The 20744-nt window shown below is 35.1% G+C and overlaps 2 protein-coding genes across 3 annotated transcripts; both read left to right on the top strand.

Moving 5' to 3' along the window:
* The first annotated feature begins 813 nt into the window (after positions 1 to 813).
* LOC103491443 (replication factor C subunit 1) lies at positions 814 to 13200 on the top strand. The gene is made up of 23 exons (XM_008451387.3): positions 814 to 981; positions 1368 to 1442; positions 1656 to 1781; positions 3885 to 4397; positions 4504 to 4571; positions 5041 to 5116; positions 5238 to 5299; positions 5407 to 5552; positions 5936 to 6066; positions 6192 to 6380; positions 6470 to 6591; positions 6703 to 6910; positions 7580 to 7633; positions 7739 to 7908; positions 8999 to 9089; positions 9552 to 9733; positions 9826 to 9865; positions 10225 to 10349; positions 11723 to 11795; positions 11900 to 11992; positions 12088 to 12334; positions 12700 to 12756; positions 12845 to 13200. Exons 2-23 carry the CDS (start codon positions 1440 to 1442, stop codon positions 12988 to 12990), a joined length of 2922 nt encoding a protein of 973 aa, XP_008449609.2. The 5' UTR covers positions 814 to 981; positions 1368 to 1439; the 3' UTR covers positions 12991 to 13200.
* A 2909-nt stretch (positions 13201 to 16109) lies between these two features.
* On the top strand, positions 16110 to 20326 carry LOC103491444 (uncharacterized). Of its 2 annotated transcripts, none has more exons than XM_008451389.3 (6): positions 16110 to 16435; positions 18192 to 18264; positions 18604 to 18697; positions 18982 to 19095; positions 19182 to 19239; positions 19559 to 20326. In XM_008451389.3, the coding sequence occupies exons 1-6, from the start codon at positions 16403 to 16405 to the stop codon at positions 20024 to 20026; spliced, it is 840 nt and encodes a 279-aa protein (XP_008449611.2). In that variant the 5' UTR covers positions 16110 to 16402; the 3' UTR covers positions 20027 to 20326. The 2 variants fall into 2 exon arrangements, with proteins under 2 accessions (XP_008449611.2, XP_008449610.2); XM_008451388.3 differs by having other exon boundaries at positions 16111 to 16435; positions 19182 to 19242.
* Positions 20327 to 20744: the final 418 nt, after the last annotated feature.

The following is a 20744-nucleotide window of genomic DNA, read 5'->3' as shown; positions in this document are numbered from 1 at the left end:
TTTATGAAATAAATTGATACGTACGTGTAGTTGAGTTTGATGATTACAAAATGTTGACATTATTTTACTCCAATACGTGATTTGTATTCAAGTTTGATAACATGAACAGTATGAAAGTTGCGTTTAAAAAGGTATATGATTAATTATTAAATTATATTTGTTCGAAAATAATGTGTTTTTTACGAGTGACTATATTTGTGCAAGATGTTTAATTAACAATGGTTGTGTTTGGATTCCTAAACAAGTCATACTGTTTGTGTACTGGAGGTTTCTCCTCGTTGTTGAGTCCAATTCTTTCGGTGTAGTTAACTTTTGTAAATTGGTTTCTCCTCGTAGGCGTGAATCCTCTTTTACGAGGATGATTTCTTTCACAAGGTGACTAAGAAAGTGCAATGGTGTTCTCTATAAACTCGCTCGAACGACTATTATTTTATGGTGACCATTTTGTGCATGATATAGCTGTTGTGAATGTTCTTTCTTCTAACTCGAAACAAACAATTGTAAGGTAGACTTCTTGTTTACTCCATTGATTTTTCTCAATGTGAAAGAGAATATCGTTATGGATTTCATTTTTTTTGGTTAATTACTTCTTGCTTACTTCGATAATTTTTCTATAAGGTATTTATTAAAAAAAGAAAAGAAACTAAAAAATTCATTTAATATAAAAAATGAAAACGATTTTAAAATATAACAAAAAGACTAAAATGTAAAAAAAAAGAATATGATATTTTGCTATATTTGAAGATGTTTTTAAGCAAGAGAGGATTGAAATGATGTTTTAAGTTTAGGGCCCAACAAACGAAGAAAGGAAAAGTTCAAAAGTGACGAGGCCGCCTCTATGGGTCTGGGAAGATGACGTGGCATAATACTTTTGTACGACACACAACCTTCACCCGCCAGAATCCTCGAGCCATTGCAGTCTCCTTCTAGCTTCCAAGGCACGGAGGCCGCCGGCGATCTTCAACCAACGCGAACCGAAAGGTATATTCGACTTCCTTCAGTCTTTTCACTCTCACTGGAACTTGATTACTTCCGTTAATCACTTTCTCTTCCCTTTGACTCGACTGTCTTTCTGTGAAAAACTGCTACGTCGATTCGAACTTCTCCGCATTTCCGAAACCAAGCGGTGGAAATTTCGCTCTCAGTATATTGTTCTACTTCGGCTGCGAACCGGTTGTTGAAAAACCCTAAATATCGAGTTTACTTATCCCTCATTTATCGAGGACGGATGTTTATTAACTTTCCAATTTCGTTGACGATCATAGCGTACTCGAATAACTCGATTGTGACAATCGGGGTACGGTTTATGTGTAATATATTCCTCATCAAGAATTAACGATTCTGATTTTTGACCAACTTTCTTTCAGAGCATTGTTGAACGGTGAAGTAGACAGTGGAGTGGCGTTTCTTGCCTTTCGCTCTCCCCTTTGTATTTTACAATGGTGAGTTAGGGTTTTCAGTTCGGTTGTTATTTCCGTGGTACTCGCATTCTTTCTTTAATAGTCACAATGAAGGAAGTTTTTAAATATATTTTTCTCATCGACTGGGGTTCCGTTTGAGTTTGGAGTTTTATCGACAATTACATTTGCATAATCTCGCATTTGGTAATCTTTGTTTTTCTTCTTTACTGTTTAAATTATGATGTGGTTAAACAGGGGGATATTAGAAAATGGTTCATGAAAGCACACGACAAAGACAACGGCAGTGGGTCAAAGAAAGCAAAACCTGCTCCAAGCAGCTTAGAGAAATCCATTTCAGCTGAACTACAGTCCGGAAAAACAGTGAGTTTTCTGACCCTACTCTTCTTAGTAGTTGAGAGATGGCATGTTCAAGTATCATTATATTATTGATGTATTTCTAGTTTCTCTAGCTGCATATTTCGCTGGTTCTTTATTTTACAATAACTCCTTGTTATTTGGATAGATTATGGATGTATGTTTCTGGAACCCTTTGTTCACGTAGGAGGTGGTGTATCTAAGGTTTCTGAAAAAAAATTGAGCTATATTTAAAACCTGGTCTTGAGTTCATTTCTGAGACAAGATGCTATAAAGGCACATTATCTTGATGTCAATCGTATCTAGTTTTTGGCTTGATCCTGCAAGAAAGAGAAAGATAAAATAGAAGAACTATTGATATTCTGGTTTCCAAATAGAAAGGATGCACTTTTTTTTTAAAAAAAAAAAAAAGATAGAAAGGAAGCACTTGGGAATGAGTAAAAGCTTCTAGATATTTTAGAAGAAAAAGGTGGTCATGGTTACTACAGGTGGACTGCCTCTCGTAATCCTTGATGTTGAGGTGTTAGAGGTGCAATGAGGGTGGATGAATATTGGAGACAGAAATCTAGAAATAAAATGCCCTATCAAGATGAAAACTTAGTCTTTTCATTTATAGTTGTTGCTGCTAGGAGTCAAAAGTCAATTTAATGGAAATTTAGGATGCTGATGATTGGAGTCCTGTTACTCAGCCGGAGACACCATATCTGAACCTATTTTGTTCTTCAACAACTTATTCTTACAAGAAAGTGGGACAGCAGTGGCTTTCTCATATTTGGGTGGGGTTTGTAACCATGCTGGATTCTAGAAAGAGTGGATAATAAACAACCATTCTTTATGTTTTAGGCATGCTTGGAGATTCTTTTTTATTTATTTATTTAACTTTTATGAAAATAACCACTTTCATTGAGAAAGATGAAAAAATACGTGGGCATATAAAAACCAAGCCCACAAAAAGGATGGACACCCTTTACAAGAAGGGGTTTCAACTATGCAAAATCATTCCTAAAGAATAATTACAAAAAGTCTTCGAAATTGAAGCCTAGAGAAGAGAGAAACATGAACGCGAACAAGGGACTAGAGCTCCCCAGGGTTCCGCTCCACTCCCCTAAACGCCCTTCTATTCCTCTCATCCCACAAGACCCATAACACTGCACACACATTAGCAGGCCGAAGAAACTGGCCTTTCTCCTAAAGGCGGATTTAGGACGGACTCCTCAATCATAGTACTGACATCTCTATGGCGACCACTCATCATACCAAACGTTTGGAAAAAGGAGTCCCAAACAATGCCCGTTCAATCACAGCTCCAAAGAATATGGTCCAGATCTTTCTTTGCCTTCTGACAAAGCATACAGCATAAAGGCCCAAAAAGCAGAGGATCTTCCTGCCAAGCTTGTCCAACATGTTAGCCACCATGAAGAACCTGCCAAGTTAAGAACCTCACCTTCCTAGGGACCTTAATCCTCCAAACCACTGACTCGGTGAAAAAACCAAATCGCCTAGGGAGAGGGATCAACCAACCAATGAAAGAAAGCTTGTAGATGCGAAGATTTGAGGATCGCCTGACTCACCTTATGGTAACAGCTGAAATGGATGCTAGGGAACAGGGTATCTTGTTCAGTAGACAGCTTTTAGATGCCCAGATTTCAGGATCGCTTGACACATTGGTTCTATGAAATGCTATTATTGATTTTTTTAGGAAATAATTTCATTGATGTTCAAAATTTACAAAAGTAGAGAGGAAGGATTCTCAATCCCTACAAGTTATATAAACTTCTTCAAGTGGAGAATAATGTTCATTCAGTGATTGAACTAATTGTTTTCACTTTTCAAATAGTCATAAGTTCTATTGTTTTTTTATTATTTTTTTCACTTGAACTTTTTTTTTTTTCTAGACTGACCATGACAAAAATCTACTTCATTGGAATGGCTTTTGTGTGAATAGGCAGGGTTGCTGCTTGTACTATACATGTTCTTTCTTTGTCCTATAGTCTAAGAGCTCAGAATGCCTTGGAAAAGATATACCATGTGCAACTACTTTTGTGGTCTCTTTTACTTTTTTGTTCTGCAACATCAATACGTTGTGTTTGTTAACAAATGATATTGCAGGGGCCAAGTGGTGGAGAAAGTACTGGCAGACGGATAACTAGCAAGTATTTTGCATCAGAGAAGCAGAAGGCCAAGGATACAGAAGAAACAGAGGTACCCCCGATCATAGGAAAGTCCCCACAGGATACTAAGGAATCACCAGCCAAAAGAAAGTTTCAAAAGTATAATGGGGAATCACCGAAAGCTTCACCTCTAAAAAAATCAAACAAAATTGATGACAACGATGATGATGCTGTTCTTTGTAGTTCTAAAAAGAACATGTCTGAAGTCACTCCCAACAAAAAGTTGAAGAGTGGTTCTGGAAAGGGAATTACACAGAAACCTGTTGAAATGGAAGCGAGTGATGATGAGGAAACCAAGGGCACCGATTCTTCTCTAAAGCCAAGTGGAAGGGGTAGGGGTGGAAGAGGTTCGTCTGCTGCAACCATTGGTGGTAGAGGCAGAGGTGGTGGTGGGCGGGGTGGATTTATGAATTTTGGGGAAAGGAAAGATCCTCCACACAAAGGGGAAAAGGTGAAAATTTATTGAAAATATTTGGACTGACTAGAAAAAGTTGTGGTTGAATGCATTGTGCATTATTATCCTATTCTGTTTATTTTCTTCCCTGCTTGTTTCTCAGGAAGTCCCTGAAGGTGCTCCGGACTGTTTAGCCGGTTTAACTTTTGTAATTAGTGGAACCCTTGACAGGTTATTCCTCTCATTTTCTTATTCATGATTAGTGGACCAGGAATGTTAAAGCATACTGTTGAACAGATTCTTTTTTTTTGTTAAACTGAAATGTGATGTGGAATGCATCATTGCTTTCTAAACTTTTTTTGTTACATTTTTTTTTTTGAAAAGGATACAAGAACTTTTTTAGTTACATTACACCTCTTTTTTCTTTTGAAAGGAATTCATGATTTTCCAAGAGGCATGGGTCATGTTATTTGGTCATCTTTAAACTCTTATATACGTTTTCATTAGATAAGAAACATTTCATGAAATAAATGAAATAAGGGGAGGCCCCAAAGCACCTAAAGGTGATTACAATGGATAAACGTTTACATGTCTTTGTATCATATATGAAATATGCTTCATTTCTCGACATCTTTTGTGTTTCATGGTATTGTTGTACATCCTATAAACATTGGTGTAATAATATTTGTCCATTCTACAGTCTGGAACGAGAAGAAGCAGAAGATTTGATTAAACGCCATGGTGGCCGAGTAACTGGATCTGTCAGCAAAAAAACAGTTAATTCATCATTCTACTATTTCTACTTGTCTATAGAAGAAGTCCTTGCACACTTTTTATGATTTGGTTGGCCATTCAATATTCTTTGGGGAGGCAAATTATAGATCGTTATGTTTGCAGAATTATCTACTATGTGATGAAGATATTGGTGGCCGAAAATCGTCAAAAGCAAAAGAGCTGGGGTATTTTTTATTTTGTTCATTATTGAAATGGAATCCACTTGTCCTGTTTCTTCCTTTATCTCCTTCCAATTTTTCATTTATTTTCCGTGTGTCTCTCTTTCTTGTAGAACTGGTTTTCTCACTGAGGATGGCTTGTTTGACATGATCCGTGCATCTGGCAAAAAAGCTCCTCCTAGGCAAGATCCTAAAAAATCTATGGTTAAATCTGAGGAATCTCCGACGGAGAAAAAATTCCAGAAAGTACAAGCAAAATGTAAGTTGCCAGGAGTTTTGGCTCTTGCTTATTCTATCTGATTGAGACACAGAAGACACTATGTCTGTCGTTGTCAAACAATATGATCGTCGTTGTCAAACTCTTGACACTTAAATGTTGTAGGGTCATGATTCTAGTGCCAAAAATTCTGAGTCTGTCTGAAAATTTATGTAGTCTCTTTTCATCTACACCTGTACATACCTGAAACATGTTCAACCTTTTTTCAGTGTTTGGGTATTTTGATTAGAAACAAGAAACTGTTAAATAAAAAAAAAAGAAATATGAAAAAAACTAAGGACACGTCTTAATTGTATTGCGTATAGTTTTAACAAGTTTGATGAGTATGCTATTATATTGAAAGTGTTCCTCGACTCTGGATGCAGCCCACAAAGATTTGACTGCTGGTGCTTCACCTGCTAAGCAAAAAAGCCGAACAGCTGAGTTCTCTAACCTAACATGGACAGAAAAATATAGGCCCAAGGTTCCAAATGACATTATAGGGAATCAGTCACTGGTATCTCAATCTCTCATGTTCTCCTTTGCTATTGTTACATTACATATTATATTTTCAGGTTTTGTGTGCGCAAATCAAATATTAATGTCATTGCGACTAAGTTTTGTTGCATTTTACAATTGTAGGTCAAACAACTTCATGATTGGTTGGCACATTGGAACGAAAACTTCCTAGATGTTGGAAGCAAAAAGAAGGTTAAAAAGGCCAGTGATTCTGGTGCGAAAAAAGCTGTCTTGTTATGTGGAGGTCCTGGCATAGGTAAAACTACATCGGCTAAGTTGGTTAGCCAGATGCTTGGTTTTGAGGCTATAGAGGTACTTCATTTGTTTTAAACAAGCATTGATTATTTATTCTTGGGAAGAATTTCAAATGGAACTTTTCTCACGTGTGCATTGTATGTTAGGTAAATGCCAGCGACAATAGGGGTAAATCAGATGCCAAAATTCAAAAGGGAATTGGTGGAAGCAATGCAAATTCTATAAAGGAGCTTATCAGCAATGAATCACTTCATTTCAAAATGGATCAGTTAGTGTGCATAATGCATTTGCTGAACTTATTGCATTAAGTTAATATCGCCGGGTTGTGTTAGGTATTGATTCTATTGAAAGGTGGAACAATAATTAAATTGAATTGCAGGCCAAAACATCACAAAACTGTGTTGATCATGGATGAGGTAGATGGAATGTCTGCTGGAGATAGGGGTGGAGTTGCTGATCTGATTGCGAGCATTAAGATGTCCAAAATTCCAATTATCTGCATCTGTAATGACCGTTACAGCCAGAAACTGAAAAGCCTTGTGAACTATTGTCTTATTCTCAGCTTTAGGAAACCTACAAAACAACAGGTTTAAAGACCTTTTATGGTTGATTATCTATGTTCCCTGCCTTCGTTATGGTTGATATCCTGTGTTTGGATTACAGTGACTCGGGATCAGTACTTTCTCTGTTGTATTTTTCCAAGCTGTTCCAAAACGTTGCAATAATTCATAAGTAAAGGATTGTTCCAATGTCACCTAGAACCTTTGTCATCCAATTGGATTAGGGACCTTTTCTTGGTCATGTTATGTCAGTAGGAAGGAGATGCCTTATCCTCTTGCCTCTGCATGCATCTCTTTTGTTCTCTTTTGAGTGAATTCTATGTTTCTCTTTTTAGTTTTCACCAAAAAGGAAAATAGAAAATTATGTCATAACATGTGTAGTATACTCTCAACTTCTCAAGTATGGGCAGTTGTTAAATTCAGTTTCTTTACAATTTTGTGGAGAGCTTGACTTAAGAGAAACGTTTAGCTTTTTAGAGAGGTGGAGAGATGTGTGATGAGGTTTGAAAGGTGGCGAGGTTTAATGCCTCCTTGCAGGTGTGAGCTACTAGGCCTTTTTGTAACTATGGTTTTAGTTTAATTTTGTTGGATTCCTTTTTTGTTGTTTGTCTTCATCTCCCTTTTTTTTTGTTTATCTTTTTCATTCTTGGGATAATACTATAAAATTTTGATAGATGTTAGTTTTACCTGTTCTAGATGGCAAAAAGATTGATTCAAGTTGCAAATGCAGAAGGCCTTCAAGTTAATGAGGTAAGCACTTCGTATATGACTTTGAGTATGGTTGCTCATTTATTAGAGTGGGTTGTATGCATGCTTGGTTATAGCAGCTTGATTCTTGATATACACTGGTTTCAGATTGCTCTTGAGGAACTTGCAGAAAGAGTAAATGGGGATATGCGTATGGCACTAAATCAGTTGCAGTACCTGAGTCTGTCTATGTCAGTTATTAAATATGATGATATTCGGCAACGGCTTCTGAGCAGTAGGAAAGATGAAGACATCTCACCCTTCACTGCTGTTGATAAGTATGCACGAGTTAATCTTAATTCTTAACTTTTCTATCTGGCCAAGCCTTTCTGGCTGCTGTACTTGTCCTGTCAAGTTCATGGAAAACTGTGGTGGAGCAATAATATATAATACTTGCTGTGTTTCCAATTTAAGCTGGTTGGTGTCGTACCATTTTCTTATTTAGCATTTTTGCATGCTTTTTTTCAATTTTCATATTCTTCTGAGACCTGTTTGACGCCCCTGTAGCAAATTCTTTTTTAATGTCCCTTTACCCATGATTATTTTGGGTTGGAAGGCTGCTTGTATGCTCTCTTCTAACTGCCCTAAGGTTGTTTTGCCTCCATTTTTAGTATATTTATTGGTTTCTTATAAAAAAGAAAGTAATGTTAATAATAATAAAAGGTACATTTCTCGTGATATACCAACAATATATATGTATTATTGATTATGAATTGTAGACTAATACTATCCATCCTATTTGCTATATATGTATGCATGTATGTAGTATGTATGCTGTTGTTTATGAATCGTAATTTTTAAATTTATGGTTTCTATTTTTTAATGACTTATAATACTATATAGATAATTTGACATGTTCGAACAATTTTAACAAACTTGGTAATTTGATATGAAATATTTTTGTTTGTTTGAAGGTTTTAAGAATATTCTCCGTAAATGAGGATTCCTGGGGGGAATTAATCATTTAACTGAATTATCTTTTTTAAAAAATCCACTTTTTGAGTTTAAAAAAATGGAGAATTATTCTCTGTGGAGAATCTGCTCTTTTGTGATTTTCTCTGTGGGGAGTCATCACCCTGATGGGGAATCAAATGGGAGAGGCAATGGGTACTGGGAAGCCATCTCCAACCCCGCCTTGCCAATGAACATACTTTTTGTAGGTGTATTTTGGAATTCCAATTCTGCCCTTTTAGTTGAAAGGTATCTATTAGTTTCTTGGAAGCCTTTGAATGTTTCATCGTTGCAAAGAAACATAGTTGCTTATGAAAATAATTAAAAACGATGAATCCTCTTGGATGTTAGAATTTCAGGTGCTCATGGATTTCAGTTTTTGGCTGCATGTATTTATCGTGGTCTTTGCACTTGTAGGCTGTTTGGTTTTAATTCTGGGAAGTTAAGGATGGATGAACGGATTGATCTCAGCATGAGTGATCTTGATCTAGTCCCTCTTCTTATTCAGGTATCTTACTTTGGTTTAATAGATGCTTGATGCTTGTATCAACTGTCTACCTGTACTAAACCAAACTGTTAAATAATACTTTAGGAGGGACATTTTCAAATATAACAAAATGAACCAAAATATTTACAAAATATAGCAAAATTTTAGATCTATCGTTGATAGACACTGTGTGATAGAATCTGAAATTTTGTCATATTTTAGACATATTTTCAATAGTTGTGCCATTTACAATAATTCCCCTACTTTAGATGTAGAATAACTTTATTTTTAGGATAAATTTGTGTATTTTTTAATGTTTGACTGTAGTTGGTATTTCACTTACGGCTAGTTAAAGAAACTTATTTTATGGGGCCTTCTTTTTGGTCTTTACTTCTAGTCCTCCCACGTTTGTTTTATTCCATCTTGTTAATGAATATCCTGTGGCCTTAACTGGAGGAATCTGAGCGTTATAATTGGTTGCAGGAAAATTATATTAATTATAGGCCAAGTGGTGTTAGCAAGGATGACAATGGGATCAAACGGATGGATTTGATTGCCCGTGCAGCTGAATCAATTGCAGATGGGGATATAATCAATGTACAGATTCGAAGGCATCGACAGTGGCAACTTTCTCAAAGTAGTTGTATTGCTTCTTGTATAATCCCGTAAGTTTCATGGTGTCACCTAAGCAGCTAATGCTTTTCTTTACTAAAGCTACCATTCATTATTGATCTTTGTATAATTCTTTCTGTAACAGAGCTTCGTTATTGCATGGGCAAAGAGAAACGCTTGAGCAGGTGATGAAATTCTGTACATGCAAGTTGTAAGGTTTTGAAATCTTGTTTAGTTCTTTTTATTGATTTATGAGTTAAGAAACTTAGTGATTTGATAATGCTTTGGAGGTACGAGGAAATAGCTATTGTCAGTGAACTGGTAGAATTTGAGTGGTAAAATTTTTCTTCTAATTTCTGTTTATAGTATCCGTATGAGTGGACCATCAAACCTGATGTATTTGATATCATTACAATCTTGCACCTGAGTAAAAATACTATATTTTGGATAACGTGGGAGAATTTAATATTATACTTTCAAGGAACGTGTGCGGTTTGCCATAGTGGCATTTCAGTAATACTGAGCTTGTGCATCATTCATGCAGTTTGAGCGTAATTTTAATAGATTTGGTGCATGGCTGGGAAAGAATTCCACATTTGGAAAAAATATGAGACTTTTGGAGGATTTGCATGTTCACATTCTTGCTTCTCGCGAATCCTGTTCAGGGAGGTAATTTGTTGTTTGCTGTATTTGTTCTTTCGACTGTGGTAGCATATTATATGTCCTGTATGCATATTTCCCCACCTGGAAGCGTTAGATACCTTCTCAATTAAATATCTTTCAATTATATGTTCTTCTTATAAAGGATGAGAATCATTTCATTGATAATGAAGTCATAGAAAATGAAGGAATGTGTTGGTTAAAGAAGATTGTCTCTAATTACCATCTGGCCATACTTTCAAGAGATGGCAAAGAAGCTGTGGACTAACATGATTAAATTTATCCTTCGAATCTTATAGTCGGTAACAAATTGTGGTGAATGGTAAGGCAAGAGATTTCCAGAAAATGTCTGTCTACCAAAATTTTGTTGTTCAAATTGGGACTATTTACATAATATGTTTTGCAACTATACATGCATGGGTGTTTTGATTTTACTTATCACCTTATCAATGAACATTTTCTCACAATCTCTTTTGTAATTACACCATTCGCACGATCAAACCTAGATCGGACATCTTGTTTCCTCGCCCTTTTGGCTGTTCTCTTGTTTTTGGGTGAAAATTGAAAAGAATTCCTTTGATGTATTTGTCCAAGATAATAATAATAATAGTGAACATTTTTTCTTAAAAAAATTGAAAAAGAATAAGAAAGCCAACATGCGGTTCTTATCACTCTATTGTGAAAAGAGATCTCTTAAAATTTCATATGGGCCATTGGGGAACTCTTCCAAAGGGATTTATCTTCGGTTAAACTCCTGACATTCAAGCTGAATGAAGAGTGTCTTGTAATTACACTCTTAGGAATTTTCCTTCCATTTTCTTACTAATGGTTTCCTTCTGTTTTTAATTTTAAAAAATTCTGCATTTCCATTAGCTTAATAGTTAGCCTAAACTTCTCCATTGATAGACTAGGATATGTAATGGTCAGATAGAAGTTCCTAGATTTTTAATGTTTCCAGATTCTGGTATCATCCTAATGCTCAGGAGGAAAGCTTTCAATTCAGGCAAAGGAGAGAAGCCCACCACTAAATCCCCCTATCACTATAAGTTATAAAATATGGGTTTTCCTTCCTCTTTAAGATTATTCCCAAATATGTCGCTTCTTGCATGGTCTTAAATCTAAGCTGATCTGCGATCATAACTTTGGAAACTTGTTAAAATTGTCTGGAATACACTTGTAAGCTTTTTAACCCCACTCTTTTCACATCCTTGGGCCTTTTTGCTATATGCTCTTTGTATAACTCTCTTGTACTTTGAGCTTTAATCTCATATCATTTTACTAATAAAGAGGCTTGTTTCCATTTTTTTTAAAACCCATTCTTTTCACATGGATACGTGTGCCATTAGTTGCAAGCTATAACACTTGTATACGAAATAATACAGGGAACACCTACGAGTTGAGAACCTTACTCTGTTTCTAAAGAGGTTGACTGAACCACTGCACACGCTGCCTAAGGTTAGAATATATTTTGCTTGTCTGATTTTAGTATGGGAATGGTAATTCTTCGAGGCACTCACCATGGTGTACTTAATGATTTTTCTAAATGATATGATCACCAGGATGAGGCTGTTAAAACAGTGGTTGAATTTATGAGCCTATACTCAATCAGTCAGGAGGATTTTGATACTGTTCTTGAGTTGTCAAAATTTCAGGTATTGACATCTCATTCTGTTTAGTGATATCATGCCTTCTATTCTGGCCATACTTTTTTTAGTGTAATTTTCTTACGGACGATTCTCCAAAACAGGGTCGTAAGAATCCACTAGATGGAGTTGCCCCCGCAGTCAAAGCTGCTCTAACCAAGGCATACAAAGAAGCAAGCAAGACACACATGGTGCGGGCTGCAGATCTTATTACACTTCCTGGAATGAAAAAAGCCCCCAAGAAGCGAATTGCAGCAATTCTAGAACCTACTGAGGATACTGTTGAAGGTGCTGGGGGAGAGACATTGGTGGAAAGTGATGATGAAAACTCTGTGGACAATGAGGGCGAAGGTAAGATTTGGTTCGCTTTTTCTAAACCAACTGTTAGCAAATGAGTTGTGCTTGTTGGGAAAGTCAGTTTGTGAGAGCCCTAATTTGAGATATATTAATATTATTGGTGGGATAATAATAAGAGTCATTAACCATGAGTGTCTTGGTTATAAATATAGTGTGTTGGGGTCCCTAGAGGGTGTGAGCCATTTTGGTAGAAATTTTCACGTGAAAATTTTAGGAGGGAGTCCTCTCGAAAAGCTATTATATCATAATTTCTTTTGCCGATTTTGCGATATAGTTTTATCTTGGTTTTCTTCGTGCTCCTTTAAGTTCTTTTTTGTTAGGAGTATCCTTAACAGATACCTTCTTGTTTGCAATTATAGAAAACTCCACAAATGGTGAGAAGCTGCAATTAGAACTTCAAAGCTTGAACAAGAAAGGTAGCTGATCTTTCTCCTTTGCTTCTAATTTGTTTAAAACGTGTAGTCTTTCTTTCAAATGTACTTCATATTTTTTGTATTTTGTTAGGAATGCAAGTGCAATTGGATTTGAAGGGTGTGGAAGATTCAAGCGCCAAGAAATCCGGTGGCAGAGGAAGAGGAGGTAGAACTTCCCAGGCTTCAGAGAAGAAAAGTGGTCGAGGTTCAGGATCTGCCACAAAGAGGAAAAGATGAAATAACACGCTTCAAGACTTCGGGTAATGTTATGTTTACCTTCGTCCTATGCATGCATCAGTTTGCTGGTTAATGTGTTTTGAACTGCTAGAAGAATACATAACCTTGTATATGCCACATGCTACATGGGCCTTTTTGACGTATAACAGAAACATGCTTTTTGTATCAACCATTTTGACTTGGAATAGAAATGAGACCGTGTTTTCGCCATGGAGCGGGTCAACATTTGGAATGTCAATTCACCCGAAGAATGAGATTGGGTTTTAATGAAATTATGCCATTTCTAGGGGCAATTTGGTAGGTAGTTTGAATTTTGTTTTATGATTTCGGATTCATTAGGTCTACAAATTATGTATTTGGTCGGCAATCTAGATGCAATTATGTGATAGCCCCCCGTTGCTCTTTACATATACATTATTGTTGATAGCCTTACCTTCACTAATTATCTTCAAGAAGGTCTTCGGTACTACTCAGCCAGTTTTAAGAGAGAAATTAGTGGAGACTTGTAGATGGAGGGAAGTATCTTCCAAACATTTAAGGCTTACAATCTCTAAGAATCGTTCATGGGGTGTTGTTGCTTATTTAGTAAGTGCTTATAGGCTGTTCTTTCTCTCTTTGGTTTGGAATATTCTGCCATGCAGGACCACTCTTTGGGATCATCAAATAATGACCAAGTAACCACAGATCTCTATTGGATTTATGTTATGAAATAAATAATTGTAATAAGCTTTCCCATTTTAGTGAGTTCAATACCACACTTTCGGCTTTCTTCAACCAAACGAAGAATTATGCTGACTTTCTGTCCATACAGATTTTGGAGGTAAATATTCAATTCAACTAAATAATTATTAAAGAAAAAAATAGAACCTGTTTGTAAGTTGTAACTATGTGATCTACTTTCGGTCCATGTTTCTAAAAATCAAAGTCTAAGTTTTGATAACAAAAAAATAGATTTTGAGAATACTTTTTTGATTTAGATTTTGATTATTCGACTTTTCTTCAAGTAAAAGTGAAATTGTGTTGCTTTTTAAAACAAAAGGGTTCCTAAGGGGTCTGAAAGTTGCCTTTTCGTTGAAAGCATTTTGTTTGGAAGTATCTTGTTTACAAGTCAATTTTCTATTTATCGAGGGTTAAAAGTAGTTATGACATATTTATGTCCATTTAAATTAAATTACGAACAAATATTTTTTGTTTTTTTTACTTTTTTTGTGAAGATTGTTTAAATTACATTTTAAAAGTTATTTTAAGTGATTACCATCCTCAATTCTAAAGACACGAAAATCTTAAAATTAACATATCAATAATATTATTGGGTAGAAACTATAATAAAAACAAAATTACAAAGAGTTCTCTTTTTTCATTGTGCACTCCGACATAGCACATTTTATTCAAAATTATTGAGTGAGACAGAATAGAAGCATATGCAAGTTTAGCTGCCCATAAGTCTTGGCCACACTGAACTTACAAATCCCACCTCCTACCCACAATGAATAATGTATACAAAATAGACTTTATATTATGTACTTCAAAACATTTAATTTTTTTAAAAAAAGCTACATAACCCTTTTCTCCTACAAGCCGCCACCAAAGTCGATGAAATTTTATGACCTTTGAGTTCTCCCACCGTTCATATACACTTCATTCTACCAACTTATAGCACATCTGCAACAGAAAGTCGTAATTCATGTTTGTTCTCACCTTATTTGCTAAAATTTCGAGATGGTAAATCACATCATATCATAACATTGGGTACGACGTCGGAAGTCCAACTTCTATTAACATATCATTTTGTTTTTCAAATTAGGAAGGAAAAGTTGAAAATGAAAAAAAGTTTGCTTTTATTTTTAAACCGATTACCAAAAAGAGGTGGTTTCTTGTTTGGAATAAAAAAATATTAAAATATGATTTGAAAAATATAAAAAGTGAAAATGAAAATTTGAAATGGTTACCGAATAGAACTTTAAAAATGAAATTTATTGAATTTAATGATACAAATGTGTGATAGAGACCTACCCATTTTCTTTTAATATATGTTTGTTCCATTTTAAACTTGCAATTATGAATTTGACCGATATGTAGTAACTTGAATATTCTAAATCAAAACTTTGAAAACAAGAAACAGGTTTTTTAAACTTGATTTCCTATTATTCTTTTCAAAACTTGGTTTGTTTGTTTTTTTTTAAAATAAATTTTGTGATATAAGAAACATAAAAATCTTTTGTTTTTTATTTTAAATAAATTTTGTGATATAAGAAACATAAAAATCAATGGATGGAAGTATCATTCATAAGATTAGTTTCGAGACTGTCAAACATAATTGCTTTGGCTAAAGACCAATCTGCTAGTTTAATTTCTACGTGACTATTTGGTCACCCAATTGTTAAACAGTGTCTATAAACTTTAAAGTTTATATTCAAATTGGTATTTTAACTTTCGATTATATATTCAATAGGTACTTACAAATATTTTGCGTTTTTGTAGATTCATTCACATTGAAAGTTTATAAAATCAATTAGAAGCGTCCGTTTATAACAATTTCTTTTTTAGTTTATACACGTTTTATTTCATTTTTTTTTGAGTTTATACATGTTTCATTTCAATTTTTCAACTATATTTTCATGATCAACAAAAGAACGTTTAAACTCTTAGATAACTTATAAAATTAAACTAAGTTTTCGTAATTTTTTTTGAATTTAAAAAATTACTTGATTTCTTAAAACACAAATAAAAAGTGATTGACAAAATTATGTAAATAATTACATAGTAGACATTGAACTTATAATCTTTGAACACGGTCAATACCACCGAACACTTCTCACCTTGGGAGCATAAATTTGTTTTAGAAATCAAAAAATATTATAATTGAGAAAAGACAAAATTGTTAAAAATAAATATAAATATAACAAATTTTTAAAATCTATTAATGATTAATAATAGACATCGATAAATTTTTATTTTATTTTTACAGTAAAATTTAAAATTTTATTATATTGATTATTTTGATATATTTTAACTCATCAAAGGACAAAATAAGCTTGTGTTGGGAGAATACGACGTCGTAGGCAAGCAGGCTAATTGATAATTAATCATTTTAAATTTGTCATTCGTCCGACATTAAAAATCTCCCGGCCATGAGCGCTAAAATTTGTTATTTTTTCCCTCGTTGGTTTTCGCTTTGCTGCTCTGTTTCAACGTCAGAGCTTTTCGGCTGTGGCGCTGCCGTGCGTCTCTTTTGCTGGCTAAGGTGTCATCATAGTTTCTCACAGTTTTCTCAACCAAACCTGTCGTCTCTAGGGTTTCTATTCTTCTTCTTCTTCGTTGTTCGTAGGGGTTCCACTAATCATTCTCGCGTTCTACTCGTTTTTTTTTTGTCTTCCGGTGCCATTCTGGTTCTTGAAAGTTCTTCAACAACATGAAGAAGAAGCTCGATACCCGTTTTCCAGCAGTGAGTTTGTTTTCTTTTTCTCTCTTTGATGTTGCTTTCTTTATTCCTTTTTTTTTCTCGCGCTATTTATTTTTTTATGATTTTATTTATTGTATCGAGCGCACTGTTTGTGTTTTTTTTTTCTCGTTATAATTGGGACGTTGAACTGTACGGTAGCAAAAGTTTCCATGTTTGGCCATGGTGGGGTTGGGATTTTTTCGACTTTTTGTTCTGTTATTGTATGTTTGTTTGTCGAGGATGGAATTTTAATTAGGTCGTCATGTCTCATGTGTGGTGGAATCATTTTTTTTTTTTGAAAAGATGCTGTCACTAAAATATTTTACTTTACGCACATTTTTGGATGTCAAAATGTTTAAAGTGATGTCACTTTGCTGAAATAGTTTTATTGAAGGTAACAAATATGGAGAACAGTTTGAATATGAAGTTTATCCATGAACTCTGTTGCGAAACGTGCGACTTTTTATGAGTTGTTTCTGGGTGCATCTCTACTGTACACAATGATGTTGGTTACTTGTAGTCTGTAGAGTGTAGAATATCCACCATGGTTCAAGGAATTATGCATACGGAAGATGCCATATAGGTTTTAGGTTTTAGAGCTTGACCCCACGGTGTTGTTTACTTATTTATTTATCTTCTTTGGAATCTTTGAAGTTGTTTTTTTAGATAACCCTTAATTTGACATCATATTTTAAAAAGATACTGCACCGAAAAAACGACAACAAAACCTTAGCTCAATTTGCATCATTGTACGTTGAGGAATAAAGAGTCCGTGGTTCAAATTCCTCCACCCCAATTTGTGCTTTAAAAAAATCACTGAAAAAACAGTAACTATACATATACACGACACAGTCTGTTCTGAATATCCATTCTACAGAGTTAGTTGCTAGTTGGTTAATAGTCAGTTAATCGTTTGAGAAAGCACGATGCCTTTTCTTTATTGCTTTATGAGTTTGGTTTGCCTATGCCATGCTGCTTTAATGTCTGTGCCTTCCAGCGGTGTCGGAAAGTAGTTGAAATAGACTAGTAGATATTATTTATTGTTTGGAACCTCATGAGTCTACCGTTGGTGATAAGCATTAACTGTAACATGCATGTATGTTTTGGCCATTTTTGATGACCCTTTACTTTTGATTCAACCAACCCTAGAAGCCAAAAGGTAACAACTAGCAAGTGGTAGATGTATGTCTTCCTTCATTCGAAGTGAATCTCTGATTCTCCCCTGTGACATATACATAGGCACACAAATGACTTGAGATGCACAATTGGAAGAGATTTCACATGTCTGGTTGGTTTTCACTTTTATCGTGAGACTCATTTGAATACCAATAAAGCATCACGCCAGTGGTCCAATACACTAGTTGATTTTTTGTCTTGATGTGTATTTTGTAATAATTAGTTGTTTTCTTTTATCATATTTGAGTTAGGATAATGATTCCCTTAGTTCTTTACTTATTGGACAGGACACTTGTTGTGATCTATGAATATGAAAATATTGTTATACAAATAATTTATAGTCTTTTTTTCCTGTCACTTTGAGCAAGTTTTGCACCATACCTTATGCACAGTGATCCTTTTATGTGCTTATATAATGGTTCTTCAGGTTGTCTCTTGCTTTTGTGTTAAAGTTGGAACTCTCTCATTTGCTTTTGAATACAAGTACATCTTCAGAATAGGTTTCTGGATTATCTCCCAAGTGACTGCATGCTGGTCGTCCCTTTAGGACATTGATAACCTGAATATTCTGTATTATTTACAGGCTCGGATTAAGAAGATTATGCAGGCTGATGAAGATGTAGGGAAGATAGCTATGGCAGTCCCACTTTTAGTCTGTAAGTACCAACTTCCAAATAATGTGATAATTCTTTAGTTGGAGCTTATTACTTGGTTAGGAGTATGCTAGATATCCTTGTTGATGAAGATCACCATATAGGGTACCTAGCTGTTTCGTCCTTCTCCAAAACAATTATTTTCTCTTTGCATGATCACCCTCTCAAATAGCCGTGCCAAGCTACCGACTGTCAGCAGTCCAATCTTCGAACTCCCTAATTTCCTCTACTAGCATAAATGGTGGCTGGCTTGTTTTTATGTCTTCTCTAAAATGTTGTTTTAACAGTAGATTTCTAGTATGTTGATTATTCTTTTGTTTTCTTGCTATTTTCTGTGTTCAGCAAAGGCACTGGAACTATTTTTACAAAATTTATGTGACAGAACGTATGAGATTACTCTGAAGAGAGGGGCTAGGACAATGAACTCTTTGCACTTGTAAGTAAACTCTCAATTATTGGATTGGATTTTGCACATTCTGACATTTTGGAATGAGGAAATGATTAATTATGACTATCAGACTATCTTTTTGAAAGCCATATATGGTTCTTTCAAGGCTTTAGGCTCCAGCTATTAATTTAGTCTTGTCGTTGCATTAAATGAAATATGTTTCTTTTATTATTTCATTTCACTCTTAGTGCTATGAATGAGAAACTGTTGAGCTTATAGTTTGCCGATGCAGTAGCCTTACATTAATTTCTTACATTTCTTTGAATTGGCAGAAAGCAATGTATACAGACGTTTAATGTTTTTGATTTCTTGAGGGATGTTGTGGGCAAGGTCCCTGATTCAGGTGGCTCTGATGCTGCGGAGGACCGGCATATTTCCAAAAGAAGGTTTGGAAAATAAATGCCTCTCTAATTGAGTGAATTGTTATGAGGTATACATGTCTGATAATGTTCATGGGTTTTCTTTTATCCAGGAAAGTTGCAGATGAAGATGTTGGCAACGATAGTGATGAAGAATCCAAAAGGAGTAAGGTGGTAAGAATTACATCACATGTATTCGTGCTTCTTCTTGAACCACAAAATGGAGTTTTTTAAGAAAGGAAATGTTACAAGGGTTGGATGGCATTGCTTATAGGAGATATAGGGAGAAAAAGGAAATATTATACTGAACGATTAATTATTTATTTTCTCTCTTCTTTTCTACAGGACTTCTCCGTGCGCTTTTACATCACAAATTCATTAGGATGCTATACTTTCAATTTTTGCTTCTTCAAAGTTTTCATTTTGGAAAACAAAACCCATATAGAAAATATGACACATTTCTCATTTCATTATGATTCCCTCTGTGCAGACAGAAGCAGGGCATTGCATTAGTGGCCGAGGAAAGGGTAGGGGCAGAGGTAGAGGTCGTGGGCGTAGTAGTAGACACTTGGAGAAGGATACAGCCATACATTATAATAACTTTGAGGATGATTTGGAAATCCCTAATCATCCCGATGATGACCTCCACAAAACTGAGCCTGACAATGGTGTAGCAGAAGCTCGAGTAGAGAACGATAATACTCTGGTTGACAAAGCTTTAGAACCATCGGTTCGAAACTTTGACTTGAACGTAAACTTGGACGAAGATGGTGATTCAACTTCAGTTCCAGTGGTCGCTTCTACAGGTTCACCAGTAAAGCCCCCAACTGACTCAAAACATGATGAATACCCTGGTTGGTCAGTGGCTGAAATGGAAAAGATGGCTATTGATCCAATTCAACTAGCGAATATGAATGAGACTATAGACGATGAGGAAGATTATGACGAAGATGGTTAGTCTAGGAACCTCTTCTTCCACCATCTGGCTGCTAACTATCTATAGATCAGCAAATTGACTTTACCCCCTAGTGAAGTAGATGAAGTAGATGGAAGACAGTGTTACAGATAGAAAATGTATAGTTAGGGAGTAAAATATTTAGTTGATTGTATTTTTTTGGATTCAAAATCTTGTAGGATCTTCTGGAGTCGTTGTACATGGTCAGTGTGCATGTTGGCTGTGCCAATCATCAATACAATCTGAATATTACTTGTTTTGATGGATTTTTTACCTACTTATGTATAGTCGGTTGATTTTTTACCTAGTCTTTTTTTTTCCTAATCTTTTTATCTTTCAAAGACATACCCTTTCAAACTATTGATGGACACAACAACACTACCTAGCATAAGTATACGTAGTCTCTTTTCTCTTTTTTCAAGCAAAGCAATGTAAGTGTAAGTGAATTCTATGTATATATTTATTGAGTACAAATGGGGTGATTTTTAACACATATCGGTGCTAGTTGAGTTAAGTTTTTCTTCAAGATAAGAAATTGAAGTTCCAATTCTTAAAGGTAGGTTTTGTTGTTTGAATATAATCAATAAAAAGGAACTTGAATAGTGAGGTTATGGTGCCTCTGATTTAGACATTGATATGGTTGATTGTTCGGACCAACAAATTTGAACTTATTTTTTTCCTTCTAAATGTTCCTTTATCAATACATTTTTCAAACATGCAG

Source organism: Cucumis melo, chromosome 5, assembly GCF_025177605.1.
Source record: "Cucumis melo cultivar AY chromosome 5, USDA_Cmelo_AY_1.0, whole genome shotgun sequence".
Lineage (NCBI taxonomy): Eukaryota > Viridiplantae > Streptophyta > Magnoliopsida > Cucurbitales > Cucurbitaceae > Cucumis > Cucumis melo.
The sequence above is the reverse complement of the archived record's forward strand: the minus strand, read 5'-3'. Positions and strand labels throughout refer to the sequence as shown.

What these genes read in the sequence shown, in the direction of transcription:
- LOC103491443 (XM_008451387.3), top strand. An exon ending in CCCTTCACTGCTGTTGATAA is followed by an intron (nt 7,909 to 8,998) that starts GTATGCACGAGT and finishes TTGCACTTGTAG; the next exon opens with GCTGTTTGGTTTTAATTCTG. An exon ending in TAGTCCCTCTTCTTATTCAG is followed by an intron (nt 9,090 to 9,551) that starts GTATCTTACTTT and finishes AATTGGTTGCAG; the next exon opens with GAAAATTATATTAATTATAG.
- LOC103491444 (XM_008451388.3), top strand. Translation starts at nt 16,403, where the DNA reads ATGAAGAAGAAGCTCGATACCCGTTTTCCAGCA. An exon ending in TCGATACCCGTTTTCCAGCA is followed by an intron (nt 16,436 to 18,191) that starts GTGAGTTTGTTT and finishes TATTATTTACAG; the next exon opens with GCTCGGATTAAGAAGATTAT. An exon ending in ACAATGAACTCTTTGCACTT is followed by an intron (nt 18,698 to 18,981) that starts GTAAGTAAACTC and finishes TTGAATTGGCAG; the next exon opens with AAAGCAATGTATACAGACGT.